At 37.1% G+C, this 17,328-nt stretch overlaps 1 protein-coding gene across 1 annotated transcript in view; it reads right to left on the bottom strand.

Moving 5' to 3' along the window:
• Window positions 1–14,461, bottom strand: part of GNAT3 (G protein subunit alpha transducin 3) — a 28,748-nt gene extending 14,287 nt beyond the window's left edge. Inside the window, exons 1-3 of the mRNA XM_010166397.1 lie at window positions 14,423–14,461; window positions 10,909–11,434; window positions 3,983–4,025 (exon numbers count right to left, since the gene is read on the bottom strand). Of these exons, the coding sequence (XP_010164699.1) occupies window positions 3,983–4,025; window positions 10,909–11,026 (161 nt within the window). The 5' untranslated portion in view covers window positions 11,027–11,434; window positions 14,423–14,461. The remainder of the gene's footprint in view (window positions 1–3,982; window positions 4,026–10,908; window positions 11,435–14,422) is intronic.
• Between the last annotated feature and the right edge of the window lie 2,867 nt (window positions 14,462–17,328).

Below are 17,328 nucleotides of genomic sequence, written 5' to 3'. Positions count from 1 at the left end.
AATCTGTTTTGAAGCTTTGTTTTTTTTAATTCTGTTTTCAGCATGAACTCAAATGAATCTCCAAGATTAAAAGGAATCCTATGGAACTTGGGAGAAAGATAAAAAGGAGCTGTGTTACACAGTCTGGTATACTAAAGAACCGTTTTTTGCTATCCTCTGATATATCCATGTATCCCTGCATCAATACATTGGGGAATGAAATAATAAGAATTGTTCAGAGGGGACACTGATTCACTTGGAGGAGTCTAATGTAGTTCCATGATAGTGCACTGGATGATCTGGATTGCTGCTTGGGCAAAAGAGGACATTTAGCAATGTCCTGTGTATGAGGCACCACAGGGCTCAGAGCTCCCCACTGGTGTAGGTGGCCTCCTTTAGTGGGTCGGATCACCTTTAACAAGAAATAATTTCAACTGCTATCAATGTTGAACCTTGCATTGGTACTTAAGCATATTCTTCTCACTCTTACCCTTGCCACCTGTAAAAGCAGTAGCTTTTCTATAAATAATGGAATGAAATATATAGAAACTAAAACCCTATGAAGTACCTGAACTTGGTTTAACTACTTTGTGTGTCCCACATTGGTGGCCATAAGAGGATTTCTGGGGAAGATGAGTGTTTTGCCTGTGACTGCAAAAATCTGTGAGAGAGAAGGAAAAGCCCTAACACCATCCACAAATGGCTATTTTATATTTTCATGCTTTCCTTTTGAAGAACAAAGGAAGGAAGAAAATATAAGATTTTGAAATAAAACTAGATTCTATAATTACAGAAAGAAAACTTGGGTTTGCTTGAGGCTTTTCATGGTTTGCTTTTTTAATTTAGTTGTTGTTTTGCAGGGGTTTTATGTTTTTTTTTAACTAATATATCTATGTCCTCTGGCAGAGGTATGTTAGCCAGCTTGTTAAACCAGCAGTGAATTTTGCTGCTTACATTAAAGGTCTGTCATTCTTAAGGAAGGGTTGTAAAACAAGCTGACATCTTGTATGGCCAGAAGGAGCATTTTAACAAATGGAAAATTTTGTTCCCTGATCCTCCTTGAAAAAAATAAACAACCTTTAAAAAATAAATGCAGGATGCTGAAAGCATGAGGTGTTAGGCTATCAGCCATAATATCTAAATTTGGTTTCTATTGGATGAAAATAGTTAGTCTTCTTTTTTTTTCATGCAAGGATGGCTCCTCACCAGATAGGTGCAGTCAATTCAATATCAACAGACATGATGAGTTACCAATTATTTTGTTTCCTACTTTTCATTCATTATGAATTATTCATAGTAGGTTTGTACTGCTGACTTAGGCCATAGCACAGAAATACTCGGTTTTAAAAAAATTAGAACACACATTGGAAATTATCTAGTCAGAAGCACAGAGCTCCAGAAAAGCTTTTTTTTTCCCTTTGTTAGTTATCCCTCATAACCATCCTAGCCATTGCAGCATATCTAAATTTTGAGCATCAGAAGATATTGTGCAAAGCTTAGTGGAAAAATTAAGGTTGATTGAAATCTTTAATCTGTAAAGAATGAGGATTATGAATTAGAAAATTATATTAATAGGAGTGGAATTACCCTGATTTTGGTGGAAAAATATATTTTCACTGAAAAAGTAATAACTGAAATTGTTTTTGTTTTTTTTAACTGAAAAAAATCCTTTTTTAAAAAAAAAGTCCTTGGTTGTGACAGAAAGATGACATTTTATATTAAAAAAAAATATTTTTTTTTACAAGGGCAAGTAGTGATAGAACAAGGGGTAATGGCTTTAAACTGGAAGAGGGCAAAGGAAGAAATTCTTTCCTATGAGGGTGGTGAGACACTGGAACAGGTTGCTCAAAGAAGTTGTGGATGCCCCCTCCCTGGAAATATTCAAGGCCAGGTTGGATGAGGCTTTGAGCAACCTGGTCTAGTGGAGGGTGTCATGGCAGGGGGGGTGGAACTAGACGATCTTTAAGGTCCCTTCCAATCCAAGCCATTCTATGATTTTATGAACAATTTTCTTGTAAAATAATTAATGTTTGTGATCAAGTTGACAGCTCATAAATGCACAGGACTTTAAAGTTAACTCAGCTTTGCAGTTTTCTGCCCCCTCCTCGATGCTGTTAAGGGTTATCAGGCTTAAACTGCTCATTTCAGAGGAACATCTTTAATCTACTTCTGCTTGGGGAAGCTTCAGTACAATAATTTCAATGGTTTGCTGAATAGGGAAGGTGTCATGATTGGAATTCAAAACTGAAATAAAATTATTCATGATTTAACTGGAACAAAAAAGTTAGCAAAGTATTTGATGGATGGTTCTGAATTTGTGTTACAAAATGAGCTGCTTAAATAGTAGAAAATTGCTCTTATGACATAACATTTTTTGCTTCACTCTTTAAAATGCACTAGTGAAGATATGAAATAGTCAGAAGAACTTAAATTTGGAATAATATTTCTGATTTTGTAAAATGGTCTGATTTTTACACTGGAAGAGAATTGTGCTTACAAAGTGGGATGATGTCTAAACAGTTACAATGCCTGTGTGATTTTTTCTGTATCTGGACAGGTCTAGGAAGCAGACCTGGACACTGTCTATGAAAATAAGGCTAGATACAACAGCAATATTTTAGCAGGTTACAAAGTAAAGGAGGATTTTTGCTACCTGTGTAGGTATGATCTCTGTAACTCAAGTGGATTATCTATTTAAACCAGATACAGGATTAGTATTTTGGCTACCCTTAAAAGAATAGCATAAATGAATTTAGTTGTACCCTGTTTTACTATATGGTGATAGTAAATTTTAAATGGGGACACATGCACAGGAATTTGACCTTCCTCTGAAGCCAGGGGAAATAAAGCTGTTGTCTTCAATCTGTGTGGCACCATGTGCACTTTGAACAAACATCTACAAGTATTCTTGCAGAAGATTTATGGTGCAGCCGCAAGATCTTCTTGATCAGATACTCAATCCAAATTTGAACAGGGATTTCTACATTTGAGCTTGTACAGGCTGGTTTTGGTTTTTTGTTTATTTGTGTTGGTTTTTTTTTGTTGTTGTTGTTGTTTTTTTTCAGACTGATTATTGTGTGAAAACTTTTTGGGCTGATACTTTCCTTGTTAAAAGCAGTTCTCATGACTGTTCCTACCCATGCTAGATGATGGGTAGTGGCTACTCACTGTGTGGGCTGGCCACTAAATATGTTCTCACCTCGTCTGTGGGAGACCTGAGAACAATCTTTCTGACCACTAGCAGGAGCTGGAATAAGACTGTGGAGAGCAAGAATGATCTACAGAGCCCAGTTTGGAGGTGGGGGGAAGACTTTGTGTTATTGCACAATATAAATACATCAATATTTTCTCTTGCAATCTGGTGAAATAAAATGAAATCAATAGGGACCAAATTAAAATTGAACAATGGGAGATGATTCACACCATATCATATTAAACTGTGGAACTACTTGCTATAGAATACTGTGGATGTTATTAGTTTACCTTGGTCCAAAAAAAGATTCAGGAGAAAGGTAGGCATTAATTAATGGAGGCTGTTAAACACAGTGATGCCATCTTGGGTTCAGGATTCTGCCTGAGCCACAGATCAGGTACTATCCAAGTATCCAGGAAAAGTAAGTTTGCTTGTCTGGTCTGATGATCTTCTGAAAACATCTTTCATTAGCTACTGCAGGAGATGGGATACTAAGCTAGGTGCATCTGCCATGGCTGATTGTCTTATGCATTCATGTTCTCACTACAGTGCTGTAACTCCTACCAAAGCCAATGAAGAAGCTTCCCTGGTCTTCAGTAGGGAGTTGGACCAGTGCATGATTTGATCAGACAGATTTGATTACTAATCCAGCTGTGTACCTTAGTCACTTTGTGTTTTTCTTTATGTGGTTGAATGAGAACTTGATTTTAATGATCCAAATAGGCATAAATATTGTAATAAGACATTAGCTACATAGCTTATACTACAAATACCAAATTCAACAACTGCTATGAATATCCATATACTTACTTCATTTGCTTTACAATAGTGCTCTTTCCTGACTCCCCTGCACCTGCAGAGGGGGGAAGTTGAGGAGATGTAATTGATACATGAATAAGTAACAAGTATTAAAAATAACTCTCTGGAACATAGAATTTTGTATTTATGAAGAGACATACAGATGTTAAAGATCTGCATTGTACTAACTATAACCCTCCCTAGTGTCCATTCAGACTTACAAAGAATGAAATCTCAGTAAAAATATTAATTCTGGATAGGAAAGGAAAGAGACATTTGAAAAGAAAGGAACATTAAATCAATTAAGAGAAAAATATAGACTGTTTAATTACCAAGGAAATAAAATATGGGTCATGTTTTGATTTCATCCCTGGCAGATGGGCTGAAAGACATGAAGAAACTACAGCTTCTGACAGTGTCCCATTCATTACATGAATTATAGTTGCTCATTTAATGTGTATCATGACCTTTTGTAAACCAAACCAGCCAGTTCCATGCTCTTTAGCCAGTCTCTTTGAGCAACTGGAAAGCAGAGTGTGGAGACTTGCATGTGGTCTGTCTCATGATCACAGAAACACAGAATCATAGGGGTTGGAAGGGACCTCAGGAGATCACCTAGTCCAACCCCCCTGCCAAAGCAGGTTCCCTACAGCAGATTGCACAGGAAAGCATCCAGGTGGGTTTTGAACATCTCCAGAGATGGAGACTCCATAGCCTCCTTGGGCAGCCTGTTCCAGTGCTCCGTCACCTTCACAGTAAAGAAGTTTTTCCTTAAGTTTGTGTGGAATTTTCAGTGTTTCAGTTTTTGCCCATTGCCCATTGTCCTGTCACTGAGTAATACCAAAAAGAGCCCGGCCCCATCCATTTGACCCCCACACTTCAGGTATTTATAGACATTGATAAGATCCCCTCTCAGTCTTCTCTTCTCAAGGCTGAAGAATCCCAGCTCTCTCAGTCTTTCCTCATATGGGAGATGCTCCAGGCCCCTCGTCATGCAGAGGCAGCACATGAGCAAACGTCTTGGCACTGGAGCTTTGTCAGTTCCTCTGCCTCATGGTCCTCTGCTGTGAGGTAGTGTGTCTGGAAGTGGGAAACCTGCAGAGCAATGCAACAGATCCAGCTTGGGAATGAACCTGCAGGAAATCCCCATATCTGGCAGGCAGGTACAGGCATTTGCTTGCACAGCCAGTTGCAGAACTAGGGCATAGGTTTGGTCAGATTATGTACAATCAGTTTACCCTTCTTATCTCATACAAAATGAGTAATCACAATGCAAAACTTCTCCACTGGAATCAGTGGCAGTGACTATCGTCTTAACTTCTGTCAGTGAGAGTGATGAGGCTTGACAAGAACTGCCAAACAAGAGCCAGATTTTGAAAGCACCTGAAGAGAGTATATTTTTAGTTGTGAATCCATGGGACAGGTTTCATCACTGCCTTTCTCTTTGCAGATTATCATTTACCTCACTGGACGGTGTCAAATACTTTTGACAAGAGAACAAATCTGAAGCATAGTTGTTCTAACTGAGGGATTCTCAGTGAATGGAACAAACTGATTACAAACTTTCCAAACAGATTTTGTAAAGCTAATAACATTTAAATGACAGAGATTAATTTACTCAAATGAATCACAACAGACAGCAAACCATATGCAAAACATTTTCTAAAGCCCATGATATGAATGGCAGAAAGTGAGAGAAAAAAACGAGCCTATGCAAAATGGGCTGATGCTGCCATCTGCCAGAGTTTGGAAAAAATGCAAATTTGCTATAGATCATCTATTATACCTTCAATGCCCTTCTGAAGGACTTGGTAAAGCCCTATTGGCAAGGTGGTGTTTGCTACACTTTTTGTAGAGAAAGGAGCAAGCTGTGCTGAGAATTCATACTTTCACCTCATGGAAAGGCCAGGAAGCATAATATAGAAATGAACCCTTCTTCCAGATCCAAAAGGCAAAGTTAAAGTAGAGAGGGAGACAAAATTTATATCTTTTAGGTGCATTTTTTCTACCTCTGTTCATCTTTAATTTATGATCCAGTAATGCCTTTATCTAAACAACAGATGACTCTCAGACTTTGGCTTCGCTGTTGAGTATCATGTTAGTCATAGCAACATTTGCACCCCAGGAAATGGGTCAGAAACAATTTACTTTGCACCTGCTTCCTTTCTTCCTTCCCCCTCCTGCACAGCGTGCTCCTCCGGTCAGGCCCCAGGGTGGGAGAGCAGGGACAGGTCTGTGTTTCCACCCACCCCAGTAGCCTTCCGCTTCCAGAAACAGCAGCAAAAGCGCATGATGACAGCCCTTAAGTGACTGCATGGGGACCTGAAGGCAACTTCTCTTTCAGAGGCAGTGAAAAGGGCAATTACAATCGAGCTCAGATTTTCTGAATAAAATATGAGAACTTAGGCCGACCTTAGTCCTATCCTGAAGCTTGGGAAGTTTAATTGGCTTTTGAGAAACTCTCTGTCACTGTGAGGCTTTATAGCTCAGCCTGATAGGGACCGGTGGTAATATGGCATAGCCCCTATTTTGCATTTCATAGAATCATAGTATCAGAGAATGGTTTGGGTTGGAAGGGACCCTGAAGTTCATCTAGTTCCAGCCCCTCTGCCATCAGCAGGGACACCTTCCACTAGACCAGGTTGCTCAAAGCCTCATCCAGCCTGGCCTGGAACACTTCCAGGGAGGGGGCATGAACAGCTTCTCTGGGCAACTGTTCCAGTGTCTGACCACCCTCACAGTCAAGAATTTCTTCCTAATACCTAATCTAAACCTGCCCTCTTCCAATTTATAACCAATACCCCTTGTTCTATCACTAACTGCCCTTGTAAAAAGTCCCTCCCCAGCTTTCTTGTAGGCTCCAATTTCACGTATTTAAGATTGTCTAGCATTTTCAAATTTACCTCTGATTTCTCTATCTCTATTTGGATATCAAGTTTCCTTGAGATGGAAAAAAGGCAGAATTTGTTTGAATAGTTGTGGAAACTGCGGAGACTCCAAGCCCCTTTCAAGATTAGCATGTGCTGAGCCATTGAAGGAGGTTCTTTTTATATATTAAGCTGCTTTTGTGTCTCAGATCAAGAGCTATTATCTCTTTACAGTTATTATTCATGTGGAAGTAAAGGTTTGGTTTAGGAAAGTTTCCAGAAATAAAGGCAAGAAAATAAGAAAAACCTACTGCTTGAATATTTTGTCTGAAACCTGTCACAAAAGCCACTGACATGGACGTAAACCAGCAAAAAGCAGGAAAATAAAATCTTCAAATTAGAATCAGGGACGGTTTCACACATCTGCCTGAGCCTTGTCTGTGCCATTCAGAGCTCTGGAAATTGTGAGCTGGACAGGAAATTAGATCTTCCTGGTCCTCTTACCAAACTCAACAAACTTTCTCCATGAGAGAAAGAAACTAGAGAAAAGATCTAAGATCTAACTGTATTGAGGGAATAAGATACATTATCCCCACCCCCCAAAAAAGAAAATCGGTGTATTCTGATCAATGAGGTTATTGGGCTGTCTTTGTGCTCCCAGTCCTGGCTTCCAGTGCAGGTATTAATAACAGGAACTTAAACCTGACTTCAATACTACAGTAACTGTTTCATTTAACTGGATTTAAATGTCTTTTAAATTAAAATTTACATTTACATTCAGACTTCTTATCAGAGACCTCTGACAGTCAGTAGAGAAAAATATATGCTACTAAACCTAAAACAAAAAGCTTCAATTTTTGTCACTCAAAAGCAGATATTTAAATTAAATTGAGTGAGTTGTGCCCTAAAAGCGAGTATTCCTCTGCAAAGTGATCTGAGGATGACCAGCTCAAATGAGAATTGAGGAAGTTCGTCCTACCGCTGCAGACTGTAGACAGTGAAGCCATGGAGTAATACTTTGAAAATAAAGTGCAAACTTTTAATGATTATTTAAACTGAAGCTAAGTTCTTATTTCTGTAAAACATCACTGTCAGCATCAGTTGTTTTGTCCACGTTTCAAATGTGTGCTGCACTTTGCACACAACTAAATTGCAAGCTGGTCTCCTACTAAGTATATAAACTGTGTGTGATCTAGTAGGCAAGATATGGCCCTGATACAAAAGAAATAAAACTTTCACCTTGGAGTTTGTTCCAGACTCATAAAACAATCTGATTTTTTGGAAGTATAAATATGTAGAGGCTAGATTTGCAGACAAGTTGAGGGGATGATATGGCCTTGACAACCTAGGAACACCTAACACAGAGGACTTAATCCTCCTGGCTCCTGAAAACTTGTGCAGAACATCAGAAAGTGGCATAATTTTCCCCCTCCTCCAGTTTGTATGTGCAGTTTTTATGTGCATGTCATAAAAACTGTAATTTATCACCTCAATACAGATAATGTGTTTGCCCAGATCATGCAACTTAGCGTAAACAAATGTGGTATCTTTGTATTCCATATGTATATATTTTTTTTTTGTAAAAGGACCTATTGGAGGACACAGAGAGACCAGACTAGATGTTAAAGATGTTAAACAATCCTCTCAGGAAATGGTCAGAATACTTTATCTGAATACTTTATTATTATTATTATTAATTCTTATTATTTTAAGGGTAAGAGCATAATGATCACACTGAAAAACTGACGATATACATGTCCATTTTTTTCCTGAGTAATTTCTACCAATCTACCTACTTCAAAAGAAACAATGGTGACATCTGGTCTATCATATAGAGACAACATATGGTCTAAATGAACAGAAACCATGGACTAGGTTAGGACTGGGCTGGTTGTCTTGAATAGAGCTGCCCTGGATTTATGAAATGTAAAATTTGAATAATTTCGGAGATCATCTCAGAAGTGTGGAAAGATAACAGGTACAGATCTGAACACGGTAGATTTAACCGTCTCCTACAAGGCCATTTCACTGGTTGACTCTGGAAGGGTCTATATGGTGCCCCTTATATACATTACTTCAGCAGCTGTGATTCCAGATGTTCAAGAAACACTTTCACTCTAGCTGTGCAACAGGCTCAAAACAGAGTCATGTTTTATTCATCTCTTGCTTTTTTAAGGAAAAGAAAAATAAAGCTAAGTCTATAATCTTTTTTTCCTCTCTCCAACATTTTTTTTACCAAGTCCTTGTGATCTATTGCAACAGTTCCCTAGGAGAAAAAACCTTTCCTAAACATTACCCACTGACAAATTTAAATCTTTATCATGTGTGACATGAATTTAGGAAGATATTGTAGAAATATATCATATAAAGAAGACTTCAGCAAAAGTATTTTGCATTCTGATGGTCGTCTTGTCTCATGAAATGAGTGCTTGTATAGTTGATGAAACTGAAATGTGTTCAGATTTGAAATGAATTAAACAGAAGTATTTTTCACATAGCTTGCAATTAATCTCAAAGTACTTTACTAGAAGTATTTTGAGGTTGATAGTAATAGTGTCAAAAGAAGAGTGATTGTATACATTAAGAAATATTTAAAACTGAAGTCCTGAATACTAAGTATATACATATGTTCTGGGAGGGGTAATTTAATTTGTGTCCTGGTGTAAGACAACCTCCAGTACTACTGCCAAGGCATGAAAGCTTGAATATCAAAATATATCGTCAAACTGCTTATCTTATAAATTCATCTTTATCTTATAAATTCCTCTTAAAGGATTTCTTACATCTTCCTCATGTACCAGTGTCAGATAAGGTCAGAGACAGGATGCTGGAGTAAAGGGACCCTAGTTCTAACTTGATATGCCAATTCTTTTTTGTAAGAACATATAGAAAGTATTGAAACTTTATGGAAGTTTAAATGAAAATATTATTCTGGTTTTTTACTAACTCAAGCTTGCCTCAGTAGAAGCAATATTTTGTATTGATGTGGCACAGAAAATCTTCATATTCTCCACTGTGCTGAAAAGCTTTGTAAACAGCAGTCTGAACACTGATGGTACATAAAGTGCATCAAATTGCTACTTTCCTGTTACTCTTTGAGAAACATGCATGGTTGTATTTTTCTTTTATTTCTTTAATAATAATAGCAGTTAGATTCTCAACAGGAACAAAGAGACTTTTTGCTTAAGATACAAAACATCAGAGATAAGCTGATTTACTTTATCTATGGGATCTAGCTAAATCTGAATAAATGTCACTTTAAAAGCATTTGTAAGCATTGCAGTTACGATCAAGGAGAATATAGAAATATTTCAAAGCACTGAGGTTACAATCAAGGAGATAGAAACATCTCAATGATCAAAGACTGTTTTTCTGTTCATTTGGAGAAACCAATGTAAAGTCTCATAACAGTCATCATACTCTTAGAAGAAAAATATTAAGACGGTGGGCAGTGTTCTTGTGCTCTTGGATATTTTTTGTAGGCTATACAGTACCATGGAAAAAAAGAGAGAAGAATAAAGCTGTATCAAGAAAAAAAAATTGCCATTAAACCCACTGTCTGTTTATAAATTGATCATAGTGTGGATTACACTTTCTGCAAAAAACCAAAATGCAGCAGTTTGGAAAATAAACAATATCAATACCTTCTGACACCTGTGGATTTTCTATGTAACCAGTTATCTCACTTAATCCTTCTGCAAATGAATGCATATAGGAAAAAAAGAAAAAAATAAGAAAAAAAAAGGATAAAAAAGGTAAGTGTGTTATGTTCTGTGTAAGTAAGCATCATAACATTTATTCTGACAATGGGTTCTCATTTCTCAAATCTTTTCAAAGCCACAGATTTATAATACTTAAAATTGAATACATGCAGTGACATGGCCATTTCCAGCCTATTCCTTGTGACTTCATGAGTGTCCACAACCAGAAAACATTTTGTGCATATGTTAGAAGATTGTCTTTTTCAAATAAAACAGTGAGAAGTATGAAATTCACTTTACTGAAATGTAATTCCAGAGCAAAATAACCCCTCGATAGAAAATAATTACGAGCAATTTTTATTCTATTTACCCAACAGTAGTAGTTTGACTGTCCTGGCTTCTCTCTCTGCATCTGCCTGGAGTTTCTTTTCCAGTTCTCTGGATCTCCTGGCTGACTCCTTGCTTTCAGAACTGGCTCCACTGCCCATCTTGAGGTGTTGAAAATCCTCTGTTTGTCCAGCTGATTCACTTCTTACCAGACTGGTTGATTTAATTCAGAAGGACAACAGCCTGTGCTTAAAGGAAATTTAAAAATCCCTTTCAACCTCTGTGTTCAGTCTTCAAATCAAATGGTCCTTTTTCACCTGTCACATGATCCGGAGATGCTATAGTCGAGGATTTGTATAGGGACATAATAAGGTACTGTTATGATGTCACAGAATGAAAATGATCCATTCAAGAGCAGAACTGAAGTACAGGTAGATCTCTGTCCTTGTTCAGACAGGTTCCAGCTTCACAGCCTTCAAAGAACTGTGCACAATGTCTTGAAACAATAAAATTGGGAATAATTCTGCTCAAGGAAAAAAAAATTCAGCTTGTGAATCAGGTTTTATGCCCTGAAGTGCATTTATTTTATTTTTTTTTCGTCTTTCTCAGTGCTTATAGCTCTAAATATATGTATTCTTTTAAAATGACAGAATTTGGATGTATATAGTTGAGACATATTTTGTTTTGAATTATTAATTAACATGCAGAATATTTGCTGCATTTTCATATTACAGCAAGTAAATTTATTTTCTTGTAATGGTGAGGGCACTTTACTGCAATTCCTAACATCTTTGGGATACTTCTGTGCAGCCATTCTTTGATGAATGTCATAGTCTTTTCCATTTTTCTATAATTTTATTAAGAGTTGTCAGTTTGGACTGAAAGTACGATACCTTTTTTGTGTAAGAAAAGATACAGGTCAGACCCTTCCCACTGATGTAACAATTTCATCTTAGTTTCTTCATGGTGCATTAGTAATATAGAAGTGTTTTATGCAATACAGTGAAAATATTGCTTGTCATGTGGTGTCAGCAGTATATTGAGAAAATGTACTGTACTGTAATATTGTGGTAGTGGGTAAGAGTAGAGTTACTGTCAGGACTAAAAGATCCAAAATACTTTCTTTTTATTCTTTCTCTTCACATTAAGAATTTCAATAAAATAAATCTCACTAGTGTGCAAGACTACAATGAATTGTAATATTAAACTTATTTACTTTATAAAGTATTTCAATTATATAAAGCATACAAACTCGAAATTATATTACAGTTCTGCAATTATTGACTCGTATTATTCATTTATGCTCTGAGTTTGCAGTATGTAAACTTGTAAGGTTTAGCCTAGAAATAATGTTTAAGGGAAATATAAGCATACAGGTCAGTTTGAGTGATGTTAGATGTATTTTTAGGTCAGAAGATAAATGAAGAGGAGGACCAGAGGCAAAGCATTTAGCTCATCCCATCCAATTGGAAAGAAATTTTCCCAGAGCAGAAGCAAGTGGACCTCAGATGTAACAGGAAGGCAACTGGTAATGGATGGGGAAGATGGGAGTGAGAGGAATAAAGATCACCAGTGGTACTAACAAGTTCTGTGCCATTAGAGAAGGAGAGAGCTGGCTTCTGAGAAAAGAGAGGTCCTTTGCTGTGCTCGTCCCATTCAATAGTGTCTTCTCAGACCTAAAATCAAGACCACATACTGCAATAAAGATCTGAAGTTGTGCTTTTTCAGCATGTGCTTCTTAGTCAGTGCAGCAGGAAGCCCTGTTTCCAACCTCATTGCACTACTTTGCCAGAAATGAATGATCAGTACTTGTTAACAGCTGAATTTTTGCATATACATTTACAATGCAAGAAAATGTTCTGTTTTGTTAAGCCTATATTCCTACTTTGTTTATTCTTTAAAACAGACTGTAATAAGATCTTTATGCAGCCATAATAACAACTAATTTGTTTTAAAAATGAAAATAAGCACCTTCAGAAGTGTGATAACAGTGCCAGGTGTCTTTTTATCAGAACTAGAGGCAAGTAGAGTGCTCCTATGGATTTCAGTGAGTTTGAAAACTAGGTCTGTTTGAGCATTTCTGAACACTAACAGAATTTACAAATTAACTGATATAGTCACAAATTATGGAGATTAACATCATCTACAGATTAAGGACTCAGCTCTCTACTGAATTATTCCAGGCATATACTAGTATAACTTTATTCATTTTTCATTTAATTTCTACAGTATCAAACTGGAATAGTGTAATGGTAAACTAGGTACTGTTCAGTTATATTAGAAGAAAATGAGTGTAAATAAATCAAGATGAAAGCTTTACATCATTTCTCCTAGATGGAAAACAATGGAAAATCAAGTATACATCCCACAGCATAATTTTTCTAACTTTCTATGTTGCTATTATGACTACATACAGGAATCAGCTTTAAATAAGTAGGTGTCTGATAAAAGCAGGCTATACAGAGAATGTGTATATGTGTATATTTACTTCATAAACATGTAATATCTGTAACATCTTATCCACTTGATTCACTCACTTCTGCCTTCAAACTCTTAACTAAACAGTTTACTGAAAAAACACAGCAAACTCTTTCTATTTCTCTGGAGAGTGAACAGGATTCTGTTCTGTTTTGGACATATTCATCATCATCATTATCATCATCATCACCATCATCACCATACTAACAGTATTTTGGCTGAGGAAATTTTTGCTGATGATTAAGCCAGAAGCAATAGACATTGCCTTACAGGGTTCAGTTGAATATAAAATGTTTTGTGATGCCTTTTCTCCACCTCTTCTTGGTTCAATAAAAATATGATCTCTCCCTGCCTTTCTCCTATTAATCAGACACATATATTTGAAATGGAAATCTTTGAAAGAGAGTAAGTCTGGAAAATGGACCTTTGAAATGCAATCACGTTTTGTAAAGAATATTAGTTTTATGTTATTGCCGTTGTTTCTAGTGATGCACTCTAGGTGGTGCTGATAATGTAGATCGTGGGCTAAAGGCATTCTGCAGCTAGCAATAGTTCTAAGAGACTTTCTGAAAGGTTGTTTAAAATGATCTGTTCAGAAGTCATGGATTTGGAATTCTGGATTCCAATTCCAAATTTTTATTTTGGAACTTATATTAAAGGTATACTGGGTGGGGATTTTTATTTGGCAAGTAATATGGATTGTTCTGTTAATAGAATCTTTCAATTAACTTAGGTTTTCATTTTAATTTTATTCTGAAAGTAACAATACTTTCCCCAGTCAAAGAAAGAAGGATAGCTTAGGAAATTCAAACCTTCTAAGTTTTTCTCTCTAATTTTATTTATAAGTCCTTGCATTTACAAACTGTTCAGATTGGAGTCTGTTCATCTTTTCCATGTTTCACTATAACTAATGTTTTCCCTTTTGCCCGGTCAATTCCCTGAAAATTTGGAAGAATGTCATTGATGAAAAAGGAGGAAGTTTTAGTAAGAATAGAATTCTCTAAAATTAGGAACTTTCAATACACTTCCTTCAGAGTACTCCTAAATAAAGGAAGCATGAAAAATCTTCGGTACAATGCCTGTTACAATCAAAGGAAACCCTTCAGCTCTTCCAGTTGGCTACTGATTTTCTTCCAATACACAAGAAAAAACAACACAGCTAGAAATTTCTCTATTTCATATTGGCAACATTTTAGTGGAAAAAAATGTTTCCCTTACACCCTGAACATTGACAAGCCCATCTAGACTTTTCTAACTACTGATATGCAGAGATATCTGCTGAATGACAGGTGTTCTAAAGACACAATAAAGCAGGTACAGAGGCTACTTATACGCTCCCAATCAGCACTGGTATTAGCTTGGATCCACAGCAAGCTGCATTAACATGGCACAAAGCCAGAGCTTATGAAACCTGTTAAGAGTCAAGGTTTATTACCTCTGGAACTCAGCCACAGTCATGGGGTGGAAATGTTTGTGGATCTGTGGACCTATCTCCACAAAGGACTGTGTAAACTGAAATTTACAGTTTGGATTGTCGTCTGCCTTGTACAGTGTAAACACACCCATATTGCTTGACTGCTATAAGTGATATACCAGATGGATTTTAATCCTTCTACGAGGTTTCCATCTCTCAGACTCTCAAGAATGTAAGGTGAACCCAGAAGAAACTGGTAGAGTTGACTTCAGAGCTGGCTGTCTAGCCTAGCAGTAAAGTCTAACAGGTGGAGAATCTTTGGGTAGTAGCTTGACCATGGAGACTTTCTCAAGCAATCTCGTCTTGCCACTCTGATCCTTTTCCAAGATAGTGTGGCTCAGTCACAAAACTGAAACTGTTGAAGCTTGATTGTGATGTGAAGCCCACAAAAAATTGTCTGGATAAATATCTAGCTCCTCTTAAGAATCATATCCATACATCTCAAGCCAAAGGGAAAATGTACCAAAATCAACACCAACTGTACTATGGCAGTGAGATATCTGACACAGACCAAGTAAATGTGACAATCATCAAACTGGTGTTACCAGCCAGCTTCGTACTACTGTAAACCTTTATAAAAATGACAGTTGGAGACTGAATTACTTCTATTATTCATCATTCTGTCTCTATGATGGAAGCAGAGCTTCCAGTGCCACTCGCAGCAGGTTCTCCAGGTACTCTGGTTTTCCCTGTAGCACTGCTACCATCCATTCTGCCAGTGCACCATGATAAATCTTGTTGACACAAGGGTAGTCAGATCTCAGACTTCCTCAGTTTCCTACTAGGGAATCCGGACACTCCTTTGGGCACACTACCTTTAAGAATTTGGCCACAAGATCTGATGGAGAAATGACTCTTTAGATCTTACCATGCTACTACCCTCTGTTCAGTTATCTTATATGTATAAGATAAGGTGACTTAATCAGAAAACTCCCTCTGGACTGTCTCTCCTCTCAGCAGAGGAATATACTGAAATTCATGGTTGCAGATCAAGTTCATAGGTTGGTCTCTTGTGTTCTGTTCTTGATGAGCAGCAGTTCTGTTTATGAATATGTACAATTATAAAGTGGAATCCATTGAGTTTATTGACAGAGAAGGTTGAGATGTTATGGAACGGAGGTCCTTTTATACTTCAGATACCTATGCTGGAGAAGTCAAAACACAATACATCAGCACAAAAGTTAGGTGGTACCTGAGATAGATCATTCACCAGCAAGGATGGCTCATCTTTTCCTAATCCCTCCTTCTCCAGTCACACAGGGAAGTGGTCTTTTATTGAAATGATTTTATATTAAAATATAGAGGTTCCTTAAGAAAGAGGCATTGTGGAGTGTCATGTCAAACTCCTTGAGGCCTTAGGAACTCATAGACCAGTTTCATAACTTAAGGTAAAATTAACTGAGATTTCTTTAATTAAAAAATAGAACAATTTAGATTGGAAGTGACCTCTAGAGGTCTTTAGTCCAGCTCTCAGCTCAAAACAGAGATAAGTTCAAAGTTAAAGTTTCTCAGGTCTTTGCATTGCTAAATTATGAAGTATCCAAAGACAAAAATTTCACAGCCTCTCCAGGCAGCCTGTTCCAGCACTTAAAGACTCAATATGAAGACTTTTTCCATTTCTCTGATTGGAATTTCCTTTGCTGGAGCATGTGACTGTTGTGTCTTTTTCTCAGGAGAATTTGACTCTGTCAGATCTCTTTTTTCTTAATGGAAGACTACAGTTAGAACCTCTCATTAGCCAGGATGAGAAAACCCAGCATCAGTTTTGCCATGTGCTTCAGCTTTCTAATCTTAATTGCCTCACTCATGGTAATCTCTTTTATTTATTTATTTATTTATTTATTTTTTTTAATTACTGGTCCAAAACCTAGAAACATTTATTGGATGTTCCCTCAAGAAAGCTCAGTGGGAGGATTCCCTTGACCTGATGGTTGTATTCTTAAGGCAGCCTGGTATCTGGCTGACCTTGCCTAAGGTCATGGTCCTGTTCATACACAAGTTACTGTCCACTATTCAAATCCTTTTCTGCAAAGCCACTTCCTCTCTAGTCATCTCCAAGCCTGTAATGTCTCATGGAGTTTTTCTGTTCCAGATGCAGGAGTTTGCATTTGCCCTTGAGCTTCACAAGGTTCATTCCTCTAGCTTACTGAGGTCTGTCTGAAGGGCAGCCCTGCCCTGTAGCACACCAACCACTAATAAGCACTGTCCAAAGTTAATGTTAAGTAAGTTAATCCAGAGCAATACACAAGCACACTTGAAATTCAGTGGTTGGGCAAGAGCATTATTTGCAACTGGAAAAAGTTAACAAGTTTCTTGAGTCTTTTCAAACACAATTGAAAGCATATCCTCTTAAAAACAAATGAGCATTTAACTCAGAGCAACTCAAGCATATGATCTAGTAATTCTTTAATATTATTCCTATTATGTACTCATTGTGAAGCCTTTTCTGCATGCACTGAATGCTTCCACAGTGATTTAAATATAGTTTTATATGAAATATAATCTTCTTGT

Source organism: Antrostomus carolinensis, unplaced genomic scaffold (assembly GCF_000700745.2).
Source record: "Antrostomus carolinensis isolate BGI_N321 unplaced genomic scaffold, ASM70074v2 scaffold2944, whole genome shotgun sequence".
Taxonomy (NCBI): Eukaryota; Metazoa; Chordata; class Aves; order Caprimulgiformes; family Caprimulgidae; genus Antrostomus; species Antrostomus carolinensis.
The sequence above is the reverse complement of the archived record's forward strand: the minus strand, read 5'-3'. Positions and strand labels throughout refer to the sequence as shown.